At 39.4% G+C, this 17,484-nt stretch overlaps 1 protein-coding gene across 1 annotated transcript in view; it reads left to right on the top strand.

Moving 5' to 3' along the window:
* Positions 1-1,455: 1,455 nt before the first annotated feature.
* otog (otogelin) overlaps positions 1,456-17,484 on the top strand; it is a 64,411-nt gene continuing 48,382 nt past the window's right edge. Inside the window, exons 1-15 of the mRNA XM_086292377.1 lie at positions 1,456-1,867; positions 3,224-3,340; positions 4,271-4,372; positions 6,136-6,293; positions 7,403-7,524; positions 7,616-7,824; positions 8,567-8,697; positions 8,803-8,909; positions 9,761-9,870; positions 10,413-10,538; positions 10,781-10,889; positions 11,281-11,327; positions 12,336-12,481; positions 15,609-15,741; positions 16,587-16,764. Coding sequence (XP_086148503.1) covers positions 1,456-1,867; positions 3,224-3,340; positions 4,271-4,372; positions 6,136-6,293; positions 7,403-7,524; positions 7,616-7,824; positions 8,567-8,697; positions 8,803-8,909; positions 9,761-9,870; positions 10,413-10,538; positions 10,781-10,889; positions 11,281-11,327; positions 12,336-12,481; positions 15,609-15,741; positions 16,587-16,764 — 2,207 coding nt within the window. The remainder of the gene's footprint in view (positions 1,868-3,223; positions 3,341-4,270; positions 4,373-6,135; positions 6,294-7,402; positions 7,525-7,615; positions 7,825-8,566; positions 8,698-8,802; positions 8,910-9,760; positions 9,871-10,412; positions 10,539-10,780; positions 10,890-11,280; positions 11,328-12,335; positions 12,482-15,608; positions 15,742-16,586; positions 16,765-17,484) is intronic.

Raw genomic sequence — 17,484 nt, 5'->3', positions numbered from 1 at the left:
TTCATGGACGGCCTAAAAAAAAGCATTTCAAGCTGCTAAGTTCAGGCTGTCACTCAGTGTGGAGATATATATGAAAATATATAAACAGTGTGCATTGTTCCCTGCTTCCTCGACATGCGAAGGAGTCCCAGCAGGAATATAAAGAAGCTGCTCTGTTGTCTTGCTCTTCCTCTGTCAGAGCCGCTATCTGCCTGAATGTGGTTGCTCTTTTGTTCTCCCTTTGGTTCATGAGAATCCGGTCCAAACTATAGGAGCCCCTAAAGGAGCAAAGCAATTAGTAGCACAAAATATGCTAAAAAAAATGTTGTAGGTATTTTTTTTTACTCTCTATATAATGTCCTTGTTAAAATTAGAGCAGCTTTAACTGCTCTAATTTTAGTTTAATCAGTGCATTGTTATATGCATATTGACATAGTGCTTTTACATATGTGAAGTACTCCCTCTTTGTTTTTCTGATACTGATCACTGATTAATAATTCATAGTCAGTTACCCCTTATACCCCCCTTACACATCACCCTTGCCACCTGCTTTGTTCCTGCTCTTTGAGATGAAAGGCTGGGTTTCAGAGCTCAAGTATCCAGTCACGTAAAAGTGTGGAAGCAAGGCTGGACTGATAATTTTGGAATGCCACTGTAATGAGAATGTTTTAAAACCAAACCTGTTGTTAAGGTGGGGTTTTTTTTGTAAAATATCCAGTTATCTTAATATGGAAATCGCCATGCCAAAACATTCCAGATATCAAATGTTTTCCCCCAGTGTTTTACTCTCTTGGGAACACTTTACCAGCCTTCTAATTTCACATATCACACATCGATATAGTGAAATGAAAGGGGCGAATACTTTTAGACAATAGAGGTCATCCAAAAGAGGAAACAGACACAACCAAAAGGGAGTCAGTTGGGTTGTTGAGCTGGAAAGGAAAACTGTTGTAAGTCACAGAGCAGTCGTTAATGAAAGCTGGATGACAGGTCTTTTCTTTAGAGCCTCTTCCTTTCCCATTACCACCTCAATTCCATCCTTGCCGATCATGATTCTAGTTTGGCAACATCCAGCCTAATTCTGGGAGGAATTTTTCTTCAACAAAACACTAAATTGTAAAAGTTTTAGGTATCTTACATTTTAATCAAATCTTTATTAATCTGTCACCTGAGACCTGTACTCGTTTTCCAGATTAGCTTGATATTAAACTTACAGAATTAATTCAGCAAAGCATTACAAGGACTTTATTTTAGTTTGCTGAAATTGCTCTCTTTATTTCTTTGCCAAACATTACTGAGTTCCAATATGAAAATGATCAGATGTAACATATTTAGTTGTAAGAGGATTTGAAAGATTGCTACTTTAGATCAGGTTCAAGCTGTATGACTTATTATTATTATTATTATTGTTATTGTATAGCAACTGTTGCATGAAATATTTGCTGATACAATTTTTTCTCCTTGAAGCACCTCCAGATGACAATCGCTACATTAGAAACCAACATATCTGCCTCCAGTAAATCACTGGTCAACATGGCTGCTGTGTCAAACCTTACATCATCTTCAGAAAGGACACCAAACATCTCATGGACCATGAGCTCTGGCCAATCATCTGGAGTCACGGCACCACCTAGTAAAACACCATCAAGAACAATGTCCTCCAGCCAATCACCAGGGAACACAGCACCAATCAGTCAATCATCAGCTGAGACAGCACCATCCAAACACTCACAAACCAGCCTTCTAACAGTCAGCAAATTCCCAACCACATCAACATCACCTTCTCAATCACTCGGAAGCAGAACAGAAAACAGCTCAGTATCATCCAGTCAATCACCAGCTGAGAAAACACTATCTAACCAATCAAGAACAAGTCCTGTACCCACCAGTCAGTTATCAAACTCAGTATCAGCTGTCCTTTCACAGGGTAGCACAGCACAAGCAAACAATTCTGCAGTCAATACAGGTTCATCCAATCAGTCACCAACAATGTCAGTGCCATCTAAAAATTCAGAAACCAGCTCAGCACCAGGCAGCCAATCACCAAACAGCTCAGCATCGACTAGTCTACTACAAAGCACAACAGAACAAAAAAGACACTCACCAGGCAGTATGACACAAAACGGCCAATTGCCTGGTAGCACAGCACCATTCAGTTATCATTTGGGTTCTCAATCACCAACTGGAAAAACACTATCTGACCAATCACAAAATCACAAAAGTCTAGTACCAGCCAGTCAATCATCAAACCCATCACCATCAGTTATGCCGTCACAGGGCAGCCTGGCACAAACAAGTCAATCACCAATCAGCACAGCATCAACTAGCCTACAAAGCAGCACAGAACAAAACAGCCTCTCATCAGGCAGCACAGCTCCATCCAGTCAGTCACTAACCAAGAAAACACCATCTTATCAGTCACATGCCAGCCCAATACTAGCCACTCAAACACCAAGCGTGCCAGCATCAACTAGCCCATCACGAGGTAGAACAGAACAAACCAAACAAGTATCAAGCAGCACAGCAACAGCCAGTCTATCTCCAGCTGAGAAAGCGCTATTTAACCAATCACAAAACAGCCTGGAACCAGCTAGTGGATCATCATCCCGATCAGCATCAGCTGGCTCATCTCAAGGCAGTATAGCTCAAACCAGCCAACCACTAACAACCACACCAATATATAAAAAATCTCCATCCTCTGCGATAAAATCCAACAAATTGCCACGAAGCACAACATTATACAGCCAGTCAACAACTGTGACAAAAGAACTCAAGTCACAAAATGAACCATCAATGACTACAGTGATAGCACCTAGTCAGTCATCAGGCAGATCAACACCAACCAGCCAATCAACAAGCAGGACATCTTTAGCTAAAAAATCATCAAAAAAGATACTGGCTAACAAGTTAATCTGGCTAACCAGCACAACAAGTTCTAGCCAATCACCAAGCAGCACCACACCAGCCAAGAATTCTTCTTTTATTAATGCACCCACTAGGATCATATCTGATCAATTAAAAGGCACAGGTACAAAATCTAGCAAGACAACACAAAGCCAATTAAAAGCTGTCTCAGAATGGTCAAATCAGTCGCTAGACACTCCAGATGATCAGACCATGCTCACCTTAAATACTTCACAATACTTATCATACAGTTTACCGTCTAATAATCACTCAAGGTCAAATTCAGCACCATATGAACAATTTCTGACCAGCTCAGTAACATCAAATGAATCTGGTTCAGTGTTACTTGGAAAAACCAACAATGGAGCCATTTCAACAGACCAGCATCCAGTTAATACTTCACTGCTGACGAGGCAGGTGAAGGAAGCCCTGGGGTCATCGTTTCGTAGGATTCCAGGTAGGTTCACAAAGTTCTTATTAATGATTGAAGGATGAATGTACAAATGTTTGAGGGAGAACTTCAGTATAACAATTTCTCTTTATACCATTTTCCTCAAATGTGGTTCTAAAAACATTTTAGAAGTCTGTTAAAAAGGAGAAACCTGGTCAAATTCAGTGCACATGCCATTTTCTTGGTCATATTTGTGGTAAAGAAATAGTGAAAACAACCCCAAAAGTGTGTGTGTGTATATGCATCAGAGAGGAACTTGGCAGTTAATATCTTGCCCAATGATATTTGCCATGCAGGCTGGAGCAGCCAGAGATCGACCCACAAATCTTCCAGTCAGTAGATGACCTCCTCTACCTCCCTGGCTACAGCTTGTAATCGAAACCTAGTAATGTTGTGTACATTTGGAGCAACAAATGAGCCAAATGAGTACTTGTCCCCCACAGAATGAACATGAGGAAAGCAGCTTGACTAATTGGACCCCCTCCCATGGCTGATTCCTTTATGACTTTTACCTATGTTAATGTGGGACATGGCCCACTAGGCAGACAGCATGGAAGGCCATTGAGCAGATGGTTTTATTGGAGGATGAAAAACTATCATTTGGGGGATGGTGGTTCGTTCAGTGACTGGAACATTTGTTTGAGCCACACAACTCCACGTGAAAGCAGAGAGGCAGATGGTGACTTCCTTAAATATATACCTTGCAGACAAACACTTAAACTCAGTTGTAGTGGTTATTAGGATGGAAAATTAACCAGTGGTACACATAGCTTTTATGAGAAAGGAAAAACACTATTTCTATATTATTGTTCCTGATTAATAATAATAATTTTCATTATTAGAAATAATGAAAATTATTCATGGAGTCGTTCTTTCAGGTTTCCAGTCTGATGAGAAACAGTGTAATTGTTTGCTTGTCCTTTCGTTTTCTCTCAGGGGAGCCCTGTGCATTTCCTTGCCTGAACGGAGGACAATGTGTTGAGTCGGAGTCATGTGACTGCAGCTTGTATCAGGCTACTGGACACAGATGTCAGACAGGTAAACCCTGACAACACTCTTTTAAATTGGTAAGTGGACTGGTTCTTATATAGTGGATTTCTACTCTACTTCAATTCAATTCAGTTTCACTTCTATAAAGCCAAATCACAACAACAGTCACCTCAAAGTGCTTCATATTGTAAAGTAAAGCCCTTCAAAAAATACAGAAAACCTCCAACAATCAGGCAAACCCCCATGTGCAAGCACTTTGGTGACAGTGGTAAGAAAAAACTGTTTTAATAGGGAGAAACGTCTGGCAGAACCAGGCTCAGGGAGGGGCGGCCATCTGCCTTGATCGGATGGGGGTGATGGAAGGGAGACCAGACAAAAGAGATGTTGTGAAAGAGATCCAGAGATGATTATACTTTCGCACTCAAAGCACTTTACAGCCTTCAACATTCACCCATTCACATCCATTCATACAAGTACTTGTTTCTATGCTTTAAGTGCTTTCTATCTAACATTCACACACATGCAACGATCAACCAGCTTGTTAGTTGAATACAGTATCATAAAAGTGCAAAGGCCTATTATTACAGCATTAGAGGTCATTTAATGAAATTTGTAGAGCAGTTCAGGGAGGATGTTTAAGATGCTATCTTGTACAGCTATCCTGTACCAGAAATTTAAGTTACCGATCTGTTTCTCTTAAGTTCAACATATACACCCCCCTAAAAAAAAGAGAAATCAAGTCATTTTGTCTTCTACATCTTTTTAAAAATAATTTATAGTACACATTCACTCAGTTCAGAGAGATTTTTGAGTCGGAAACTCAAATGGAGGATAAAAGGAGTGGTAGAGAAGAATAGTGTCTACAGTAGACAAACAGTAACTGAATGTAATGTCCCTAAGAAAGGAAAAAATCAGCAGAGACCTGACACAGGACATCTCAGGCCTCCCTCAGGTCTCTGCTGTCCAGATGTCCACCTACTGTTGAAGCCTGATCAGAAATGGTCTCAGTGGTAGGGTGGCTGTCAGAAGCTGATCTTAAGGAAGGGAAATGGATCAAAGGATGAGGTATGCCAAATCACACAAGAACTGGAGTGAAAAATAGTGTTAACAGGTCTGATGGAGTCAGAAGTCCAGATTTGACATTTTGGTTCAGCTCATTATCAGTATGTATGGAGAAGATCAGGAGAGAGGTGCAGCAGTGAGTGTCTACAGCAATCTGTAAAGTATAATGGAAGCTCTGTAATAGTTTGGGGTTTGGGAATCTTGTCAAAATTAATGGAATTATGAATAGAGAAAATTACTGTCAGATTTTGCTCTGCCATCCAATACTATCTGGAAGCTATTGATTCTGATTCACTGATTGTGAACAGCCTTTTTTTTCTGCATGCCATAAAAGACATTGGAGTGAAAACCTGGATAAAAAAACATACAGTGTAACGTGTCAGTCATGGATTGGCCTCCCCAATGTCTGCACCTCAATATTATTGAGGCAGCGTGGGATAATCTTGACAGAGAACATAACAAAATGCCTGCTTTTGCCTTATATAGTTTATTTCCGTGTATGTTTGTGCATCTTTCACTGCATTGCTTCACCTATCTCCCATTTTCCTAGCAAAGTATAAAAAGGAAAAGGGGTGACTCAGTACTTTTACACAGTACTGTACATTTAACAAGTGGACAAAAATACAACACTAATAAATACTAAAAGGTGCTAAATTGAAAAGCTTTGTTAGGGTGTTTTGTAGCATTTCTGTGTCTTAATGGCTAATTAAGTGATATGAAAAGAGAAATTTTCATGTTTATATTCCTAGTTCCAAATTCTGGCTTTGAGAGGGAGATGACATGCAGGACGTGGGGTCAGTACAACTTTGAGACCTTTGACGGCCTCTACTACTACCTCCCAGGCCGGTGCGCCTATACTTTACTGAGGGACTGTGAGGAAACCACCCAGGCCAGCATTGTTGTCCAGGTGAGTCGTCCACATGGACCTGGGCTGGGGTGAAATAAAACCTCCAGGTGAGCAGCTGCCCAGTAGTTTTCGGTTCAACGCCTGCCTCCAGTTTGGGGAAAATTTGGACTCTGTGGCCTCCTGCCCCAAAACACATTCTTTTTTTTCAGACTCAGCCTGAGGAAAAGATCTACTCTGAACATTAGTGAAAGCTATCTGGTTATTAGAGTCAATTACCATTAAATGCTGCAATTACCCACTGTGCCTTGAAAGTATCTGCAACAGACTAGGACTTTGTTCCCCCGAACAGGCAACAGATACCTTATCTGTGTAGGGAAAAACCAACCTAAACAGGGGACATTAGAAGATCCAAATGTAGTTTGGATTAATTAAATAATGAAGTTCAGTAATGATAACATATGAAAACACAGTGCAGCAATCCTAACAGAGCATGTTACGAGGAGAGGAGATGACATTTTCCTTTGTAGCAGATAAAATGACGCACTCAAAAATGTTACAAAGTGGCAGGTGTGTGTGTTACTTTTAGGATCACGTTTCAGCTTTTTAAATACTTTTGCTTTTTAGAACTATTTGGTCCATTGGTTCTAAATGAATGTAAATGAAATGCTATTTCTATGTAATTTTTTAAAATAGCTGGATTCAGTTTCTTTTCTTTTTTTTTTTTGTGCAAATAATACATTTGTTATGGACTATTTTCAGCACTGGATTTGAACGAAACCCCTAAAGGTTTGTGCATTTTGGTCCAAAACTTTTCCTTGTAAGTTCTATGTCGACCTATGTCGCAATGAAGGCTGATTCCTTGGATAGGTAGCTTAAATTCATTTACAAATATCTTGTATTGTTGAGGTAAATCTGACTTGAGGAGAGTCTTACTACTGTTTTACAACAAGCTAAGAATATATAACTTGGCTTGATTTTCATTCCCCGGACAGTTTCTAAAAAAGAATTAGACTAGAAAAAAAAATTAAATGTGCATTATAAGAATTCTGTGACAGGCCAAGAATAACATGAAAATTGTGACATTTTCAATGACACAGTTTTTATTTGTGCGCAGATCCGTAATGAACCCACACCTGTTTTAAATTAATGTCCCACCTCTCTGTTTGTAGGTCCACAACGACCCGGCCTGTACTTCAGACCCCTACACTTGCCAAAGATCTGTCAGCCTCTTCCTGCCATGGGAGGGAGAAGTCAGGCTACATGCCACCAATGTGACCTTCAAAGGCCAAAGGTTAGCTGCTTTCTCTCTGTATGTTTTATTTTACATCTCTTCAGGTAAGGTGGTGTTTATATGATACTGGAATCGCCCTGTTTGTGTTTAGTTTGCAGCTGCCTCATCACATCCACGACCTGCAGCTGGAGCAGATTTCACAGTACGTGCTAGTAACGCAGCAGCACGGCTTCACGCTGGCATGGGAGGGACGAAGCGGCTCTGTCTACATCAAGCTCAGTCCAGAGTTTGTGGGCAGAACCTGCGGCTTATGTGGTAACTTTAATGCCGACGTCCACGATGACCTGAAGATGAGCTATGGTGAGATCATTTTCAGTCTCATTGCTCATGTAGCATCTGCTTATGTCTCTTTCAGTTGTGTAAATCCACAAAGAGCAGCAGCTGATCTTAGGGTTTCTCACACCAGTTGAATTCCAATTTAACCCTTGAGTATACAAATTTTTCTCTTTAGGCGAGGAAGCAAAGCCACCCTCTACAATGCAGGCAACAGCAAATAGAGATAGATTTTTAAAAAAAAATCTCTTTGTTTTTATCTGCTTTTGTTCTTCATGACACATACAATACAAGTTGAGTACGTTCATTAGAATTATAAGAGATGAAGTCTGTATTCCTTTTTATTACAGTATTTATATGACATGAGTTTTAGTTAACTTGGCAAAAAATAGAAAAGGAGCTAGTTCTTTTTTAATACTTTTTTAATTTCAGAGTCTGTACTTTTTAATTTTTGCTTGAGTAAAGAAGTTATGTCCATGAAACAGATTATTGAAAAAAATTAAGTATCTGTACTTCTATTTAAGTGATGAATCTGTGTACTTTTGCCATCTCTGCTGAGCCATGACTGGTAAGCAGTGGTTATAAGTTTAACATTCAGCTAAAAAGTGAAAGGTCAAGGTTAAAACTGATGGTGATCCTTGAACCATGAAGTAGAAAAGACACGGCTCACTTTTTCTTTTAAAACACTCAACTGAACTCCAGATGTGAAGAAGTGTAAAGGAGGCAAAACTACTGACATAATTAAACAGACATGATATCTGTTTCTTAGGCGTGCTGACTCATGAAATTGAAATGTTTGGGAATAGCTGGGTAGAGACACATCCACATGAGGAAAGATGTCCTATGGTGCCTTCTGGCTTCCCTTCACCTTGTGCTACAGTCGAATCTCATGTTTTACTGGTAAGGTGTCAAATAAAACAGCAACTGCGAGATGAGTGAAATGAAACTGAGAAAATTACCTACTAGATGAGTAAAAAAGTGTTTTTATGTGTTTTGTGGTGACAGAAGGTGGAGGAGGTGTGTGCAATGCTGCTGGATCCACCATTTCAAAGCTGCCATGACTTTGTCAGTCCGCTGTCCTACATGGCCAGCTGCTCCAACGACCTCTGCATGTAAGAGCAACCGATTTAAGATCTAGTTGTTGGAAGGGTTTCATTTTGAGGAAAAATCTGAGTGTTGTCAAAATTATATGGTATGAACCATTAGTATCCATAGTTTATCCTTGCGAAATGTGTGGAATCTTTCTCCTACTTTAAAATTAGAAGAAACATTTATTTAGTTTCTGCTGATATTGTTCATGACAGCAGAGTCATGACAGCAGAGTCATGAACAATGACTCTGCTGTCATGAACAGCAGAGTCATTGTTCTGAATTACTGATACTAATTCTGAAGCAAATCAAAACATCATAAAAGTTTGACACATACGTAACATTATCTAAAAATTAGTAACATCCTGTACAGGTGGTTGGAGAGCCCTTTTTTGCACATATCCTTATGTACCCACATTTTAGTTTTTGCATTTCAATCCATGTCCTCAGACTGTGAGCACTTTGGTTACTTACTCGTTCAAAATGATCCCACTCTAAAAGACACTCAGTTGTGTCTTTCATGGCTCACGTCCATGATCCTGAACGTACCCCCCTCTGAGAGTAACATTAGCCATGGCAATCTGTTCCTACAACTAAAGAACTAAAGAAAGAATTTACTTTATGACAGGATTCACTTGGTCTGAAATCATCACTGTCATGACTGACGTAGCTACACTACAATTTTCCAACTATAAGCATAAAACTATATAGCTTTATTTATTAATTTTGTATGCTAGTTGGAAACTGGTGAGAGCAGCTGGTGAGTAGTTATTTATTTGAGCTGCACAGTCTCATTTCAGCATAACTGGCTCTGTAGCTACACCTCTCCTGGCTCTTCTCAAAGAGTTCCTTTTTGTTTTTTACCCTGTTGAAGGTCGGATCCCAATGGTGATGTGGTATGCCAGGTGTTCACCGAGTACGCCCGGGCATGCGCCCATGCTGACCACCCACTGCATGAGTGGAGGCAGCACATTCCTCAGTGTGGTACGTTTTTCCAGGTGTTTTAAAATGTGTGCCAGGACGAACAGAAGAAAAATGATACATTTAGTTTTACTTGTAGCTGAAATTGTTCTATTTTTTATTTCAGATGATAAATGATATATTTACAAGGTTAAAAAAAAAAAGTCAAGTCCAAAAACATGATTTATAAAGATTTATAAAAAAGGGATTTACCTGAACATAGTAGATAAAACAAAATATGAATGTGGAATAATTTACAGGCACAGATGCTGGGTTAAAATAATTTATACTAGTAGAATAGTTATAAAGGGCTATCTAATGTAAAATAATTAAGAATATTTAAGTGTGGAAGTTAACTGGAGGGCAGGTTATTAACAGGCTAATGAACACCAGCTAGCTAGAAAAGGTGCTAATTGAGCACATTTGTTTATGTTTTGCAGACGTGTCAGGTTCAAATTTCAGTTTATAACCTGTATTTCAGTGATCATGGCAGCAAGAGTAATTGGGCTTTACAGAAGCAAACTTAAAGCTTTGACGTATGTGTTGTGTTTTGTTTCTGTGACCAGTGAAGCGGTGTTCTCTAGGACTGCAGCACAGGGAATGTATCAGCTGCTGTCCGGAGTCCTGCAACCTGGAGCGAACGTGTATTGACAGTAAGCTCACCTGCCTGGATGGATGCTATTGTCCCGATGGTGAGTGTCTGTTGAGATTCTGCTTCTTATGTTCCTATTCAAAATAGTTCCTTATCTTTATAGTTTGTCTTGTGTAATGACCTTAACATAAATCTCATAATAATAAAAAATACTGTTATTATATTGCCTATACTTTACTTTTAACACATTATTTGCATTTTCTGTCTTATCAGTCTTATGATTTTTTTTTCATCCCCAGATGATCTGAAGTCTGAATCTGAATCTCTAATCTTTGTCCCCAGGTCTAATATATGAGGATGGAGGCTGTGTAATGCCTTCTGACTGTCCCTGTGAGTACCACGGTATGTTTTATCCATCTGGTCAGACGCTGCAGGAGGAATGCAACACCTGGTGAGCAGTGGTAACACTTCTGTTACCTTGTATGCCATCATAAATATCTGGATGAAGAGACTTAAACGTCTTTGGTTTGTCTGTTTAAATACTCTTCATCCCATAAAAAGCTAGGGAACAGTGAGGCGTGTTTTATTTTTACAGTTTTTTAATAACATCTCTGGCAACACTTCATAACGTGACAGCTTTGATTTTCCTTGTGTAATAAAAAATTGCAGTATTGTGTATTAAAGACAAGATATTATCCTACGCTCCCCATACAGTCCTTTTAATCTTCTCAGATCTGACCACCTGAGTGCAGTGAGTCCAATTTCTTTCAGTGATCCTGCTGATTAGCTCAGCCTTTCATGTTCCCAGAGCCACCTGTGGACGTCTCTGCTTTCTGTTTCAGTGCATGCGTGGGTGGAGTGTGGAACTGCACTGACTACAGCTGCCCAGGTTTGTCCCTTTCCCCTGTGGGAAATGTTTATTGATATACTCGACTAGTAAATTTTTCAACAAGATTCAGTGAATTTGATTTCAGACTTAAATACTTTCAGTCTATACAATGATTCCATGAAAGTGTTTGATGGGGACTGTGAGAGTTAGGTTGGAGAATCATTCCCAAACAGACTTGAGGCTGTCATACATGCCAAAGTGGCTTAAACCAAGTACAAAAGTCTAAAGAAATAAATTTTAAATGGATAATTTTAGTAATTAGTGAGTGATTTTAGTCACTTTAGTGCATTTACAAAACACTTCTGGCTTTGATGGTTCATTGTTAAGTAATGTGCGAAAACTATTTTTGAGAAGAGAGAATAGACAGTGTACTAAGGGAAGAGAAGAGTTTATTGGTAAGGTACTATAAAACACCTGCCCCTGTTGGACAGTGAAAAGAAAGTTGGAATATATGCTTATTTTTGAAAAAGAAAGATGACTAAGGCAAAAGTTCTAATAGAAGGACAGATTTTGCCTTGTTAGAAATGGGGAAAAAAAGCATGGACTCATGGAATCAAGAGGAACAATAATTCTTGACATTTTCAGAATGGTAGCAAGTTATTAAAGGTTGAACTTGTTGATTTTAAGAGACACAAATTAAAGAAATATGCAGAAGAATGCTGTGGTAGAATGGAAGAAAAAAAATCTTTATACTTAAGGGGGAAATAAAGTTTGTGGTTCGTGTGCATAGAAAAACCAAGCTTCCTTGTAAAAACCAAGTGCAAAGCAGTTATATTAGATATGGAACAAAGCAAGGCTGGAGAAAGCTCACAATAATAGCTGTGGACCAAAAACAGACGAGGTGTGATATTTACACAGAGAGAAAAACATAAACTGTCAATTGATTAACATGTACAGGACTGTTTATTTATTGCTATAGTAGTGCTATGGAACGGGATACATTTGCATTAACTTTTGTTTGAAGTACACACACGGACACTCGCAGTAAATGTACCACTCTGTCTGCAGGCGAGTGCTCGGTGACAGGCGACATGTATTTTCAGTCCTTTGATGGACGGATCTATACTTTTCCTGCAACATGCCAGTATGTCCTCGCCAAGAGTCGCAATTCAGCAAAGTTTACAGTAACCATCCAGAACACCGCCTGTGGAGCTGTGAGTTACACATCATCTGCTTGCTTGTTCTGACATGATTGTTACATTTTCCTACCTATTTGACAGACTGCACAACTCCCCCACTTTACCTACTGCAATCAGAACTATTCACTTGCTCGGCTTACAAATACGTGCAATTTGTCTTTCATGTAGATCATAATACTCCCCTCAGTCCAGGTCATTTTTGTTTTAGAGCCTTGCTACAACTGCTCTGGCCGATAATGATCATGAAGAAAAACCTACAAAAGACTGAGAGCTTCGTCTCTTTCCCCCTCATCTCTGAGCCTTCAGTTTCCCGGCAGACTTTTGAGCTGCTGAGCAGACAGGTGATGGGAGATATGAGATGTCCCACTTGTCAGAGCCAAGGCCCGAGACCTCTAACAGCCAACTAAACAGGATTACCTTATCTAGCCTGACTGACAGAGCTGCGGACAGCTTTGTAGTGAAGTGGGCACTGGAAGGGTGGGGGGCTTGGACAGAGAGGAGGTTATGCAAAAACAGGAGGTGAATGATGGGAAGAGTAGGAGGGATGATAAAACCTTTTGGTTACGGGGCTTTGCCATTCATGAAAGAGATGATTCATAGCAGCAGGTTGTTTATTGTCTCACTCAGACTTCCTTACTTTTGAAATAAAAGTGAGCCAGAGTAACTTGGGTGATTTTGTGAATTAGTGATGGCCTTGAGCATTTATATTTTATAGCTCCATTAAGTTTTATAGTCAAACTGTACAATCTGCTGATACATTATAATAAATAAGACTTTTCTGTTTTAACAAGGCTTGGCCCAAGGAGTGGAATATCTGTCAGTGGGTATTGTTAGATGTCAACTGCTATAACCATTGTCACCAGTTATGCCTGGTATTTATGTGATTGTTTTGCATAATTGTGCATTGAAAGTTCCTAAAACACTTGAATTGTCCTGTCACATAAAATTAAAATGACTTCATTATAGCTATAAGAAACATTTTGACATTAACAATGGACTGCATAGTCACCTGTATGTCTGAAAGATTGATTGATTGAAATTCTTTAAGCTTACTTGGTTTCATGTGTGTGTTTTTGCTGGTCTGATTCACTGCCACTGTTCTCACAGTGCTGTTTAGGAGAGGAGTTGCAAAAGTTGCAGCGGGGCTGAAAGAAACCACCAGTTGCTAGTTTCATCAGCTTAGAGGGTCATTATATTATGTCAGTGCTTTATTTACAGCCTTGTTTCCGCTGCCCTTAAGAAACAACAAAAATCTATTATTGTAGGTTTATTGGCACCAGTGTTGAGTGATGGAACCAGACAGAACAGGCAACATAGTCGCCAGTTTAAAACTCACATACCAAACCATTCATTCCAGCCTTCTTAAAACCCTGTTGATAAAGAAATACAGTGTCTTCATTTATTTCAGCAGATCAGCACAGTGAGTTGCAGAGCATGTTCCATGTGCCTGTGATTATTTATTTCCATATATACCATATAGACTGTTCGCTACTATTGTCACCTGATTCTATTATTAGCGACTTTTTATTATCTGATAAGCTTTTAAACTGTGGATCTATTACTAAAGTTGAGCCTTAATGTTTTTGTTAAATGAGTATGCAGTAGCCTGCTACCAGTGTTGGTCAAGTTACTTGAAAAAAGTAATCAGTAACTAATTACTGATTACGTCCTCAAAAAAGTAATCCCGTTACTTTACTGATTACTTATTTTCAAAAGTAATTAATTACTTAGTTACTTAGTTACTTTTTAAAAACACGATTTACAACCTGAAGAGGTGATAAAGCGATAGATCTTTCAGCCCAATTCTACTTTTTCTACATAATCCATCATACAAAATGTAATCAAATGGAAAAGTCTCTTTTTTTTAAACTTGTTTTATCAGTTTTAATCTTTTAACTTTATGCATCAAGCAAAAATTTAATTATATGCAACATTCTCTGACTTGAATAAATTAGTTTAACATTTAAACCTATTTTCTACACATTCCAGCACATAAAATAAAATATTTTTTGTGTTTACACTCACTCTTTCAAATAGATGCAAGTAAAACACAGCAGAAAATAAATAAAGTCAAAGACTCAGTGGTCCTGCTGTATTGCTCTATTTTCACCTGTAAAGCAGGACTGCGGTAGGCGGAGGTTTACCCTGGTGCAGGTGTGCTGCGGTCAGTTGAAGAATCCGCGAGTTTCTCTGTGAGTTTCCCATTACCTCATAGGGCACTGGGTGCTTGCTTGGAAGTTTAGGGGTTTTTTTCGCTGTAAAAAGAAGTTTTCTTCCCACGCATGATGGACGCTAATGTTTTTGTCACTTTTTATGGAATCAAACTCAAAGTAAGGTCAGTGCTTCCACGCTTTAAACGCTGCACGCTCATACTCTCTCCCACAATCGATATGTGATCCATTGTTGATCTGCACACAGCTGTTGTCTCTAACGGCGCACTCGCTTACGTCACTGTCGTGAGACATTCTCGCAAAGAATCACGGTTTTAGTAACGCAGTAACACAGCGTTCCCACGGGAAAGTAACGGTAATCTAATTACCGTTTTTGCAATAGTAATCCCTTACTTTACTCGTAACGCCCATCTCTGCCTGCTACATATGTAGCTTTTCATAGAAAATAAAAGGAAATATGCATACTGGTAAATGGTAAATAATAAGAACAAAAGCAGGTCTCTTGCATCTCCATTTTCTTTCCTGCATGCAACAAAAGCGTGATAAAGTGTGATTGATCAACAAAAAAAATAGCGATTACCAATATCCCTTCCTTCAGAATTTGCATGTCCATATGCAGAGATTTGTTTCTACAGATTAAACTACCAGTAATGGTGGAAATTTTCCATCTAACATCATTGTAGGGTGGGTTATGCATAGTACCCTCTGTAGGGGCTACGGTGCGACTTCAGACTTTTCCTTAGGTTGAAATCAGAATATTATTTTCCATTTTTATAGATTTGGGTATTTATTCCATCACTACACACCAGCAACCTGTCTAACAGACTAAAGCCCTCTCTCTTTATTATATTTCCCTCATTTTTTCAGGAAGAGTGCTTTATTTGAGTGTGTTTCTTCCCATTATTTCATTCTGCTTAACTGTTTGGGAAACTGTCTGAACGCTTTATCAGACCATCTCGTCTCATTTGCAGAATCTGGATGGGGCCTGCATACAGTCAGTTAACCTGGTAATTGATGAAGATCCAAGAACAGAAATTACTCTGAGTCACATTGGAGAGGTCTTCATTGCTGGACAGTACCGCATCTCCCTGCCCTATTCTGATGGTAACCTCCTCATCTTTTATCACCTTCCAGCATTGTTCTCATCCAGGGCCCGACTTTATTCAGCACTCTGTGGGTTATGGCAGGGACAGATTGAATGACAGCTGTGCTATTGAATGAAAATTTTTCACAATACTTTACTGGGTTAGCTCCTACATTGTGTTGCACAAAATGTCTTTCCTCTGAGCATTACTCATTTTACATGAGTAATGCTCAGACCAAGTCAACAGGCTTTTGTGTGCTTTATCTGACAGCGTCTGAGAGTGATCTGATATTTTGAACCTGAATGAATAAAAACACTAATAGCTATTGCTCTTTATGTTCTGTTACAGATTTTCCATTCCTTCATTTTATACAACTGTACTTATACACATAAAGAAGAAAAGGAAACAAGTTCCAAATAAAATTCCACAAACAGCTTTAACTGAAATGGCTGTTTTATTATGAATGACATACTTTTGGGATATAGGCTGTTGTACAGTCTACACTGGCACCTACCTAAAAGCTGGATTCCACTAAAATATGTGTTTGGATATGAGTGATATAAATTTCATCGTCATTCTTACTCAATTATGCTTTATTTATTAAAGATTCCGCTATAGAGTTTGTAACTACAATTAATTAATCAATTAATTAATTAGTATTGGTGCACAAGTGCTGCTGATGCCCCGTCTATAGTGATAATTTGCAAAGTGATGTAAAAGTGTACCAGGAACAAAGCAAGGAAGATGAAGATTTGTACACTGGTAGCTTGATCTATAGTTTGGGGAAAAATTATAAAGTAAAAGAACAAGCTTTGCACACCACCAGCTTTGAGCTAAATAATGTCCTATATATATCTCCTGCAGACCTCTTCCACATCCAGGAGCTATCATCAATGTTTGTCCAGGTGAGGACGGCGTTCGGCCTGCGTCTGCAGTACAGCTGGAAGGAGTTTCGCCTTTACCTGCAGACGGATGAGCTGTGGAAGGATGATACAGTGGGGCTGTGCGGCACCTTCAATGGCAACATTCAAGACGACTTCCTGTAAGTGTGTGCTGGCTGACCTTTGATCCCTCTTGCGCTCTTGGTTAACCCCTCCTCCAATAATACAGAGAGAGTGCATGCTCTTGTTTCAGAGGCAAAGAGGGAGGTGATGGTGAAGTGCTCTCCCTCTCACACTTACTCTCTCTGTAATGCACACTGGTCGGCGGCTCAGCATCAAAAGCCCAGCTCTATGATCAGCTCTTTTAGGGGGACTAGATGAGCGCCCAACTGGACACGCCACTTCAACAAGGAATTTACTGTTAGCGGAATAGGAGCTCCACTGTACCGTATCGTAATGGCTGACTATAAAGGGCGGATGTTGTCTAACAGCTGTAAATGGATATACATCACAGTTACTGACTGAAGTGCCCGTATGCTGCTAAGGAGTCACTTTTCCTGAAGCACTACTAAAAGACTGTAGTTAAAGTGATGACTTGCACAATTTTAACCTTTTGTTTTGTTTTTGCTTTGCTTTGCAGCTGCAGTCATTTCAGACACTTAGTTGCATAGTTAGTGGCAAAAAAAGAAGAGGAGTAAGTCAGAAAGAACTGCAGGCAGCTATTCTACTTCAAAGAGAATTGGGTGAAACCCATCTGATTAATAGTGGCTTGGGCGGAGGTGGGACTCCCGTGTCAGTCGCTTCTAGCTTGCTATTGTACTCGTATCAGTTCCAGGTCCAGCATGTTTCAGAGAAGGATCAAAGAAGTACAAGTAAAATGT

The sequence above is a fragment of the Aulonocara sp. 'chitande type north' Nkhata Bay genome, linkage group LG1 (genome assembly GCF_057382095.1).
Source record: "Aulonocara sp. 'chitande type north' Nkhata Bay isolate Kocher_YH1m ecotype deep benthic linkage group LG1, A_spYH_male_GT1.1, whole genome shotgun sequence".
Taxonomy (NCBI): domain Eukaryota; kingdom Metazoa; phylum Chordata; class Actinopteri; order Cichliformes; family Cichlidae; genus Aulonocara; species Aulonocara sp. 'chitande type north' Nkhata Bay.
The sequence above is the reverse complement of the archived record's forward strand: the minus strand, read 5'-3'. Positions and strand labels throughout refer to the sequence as shown.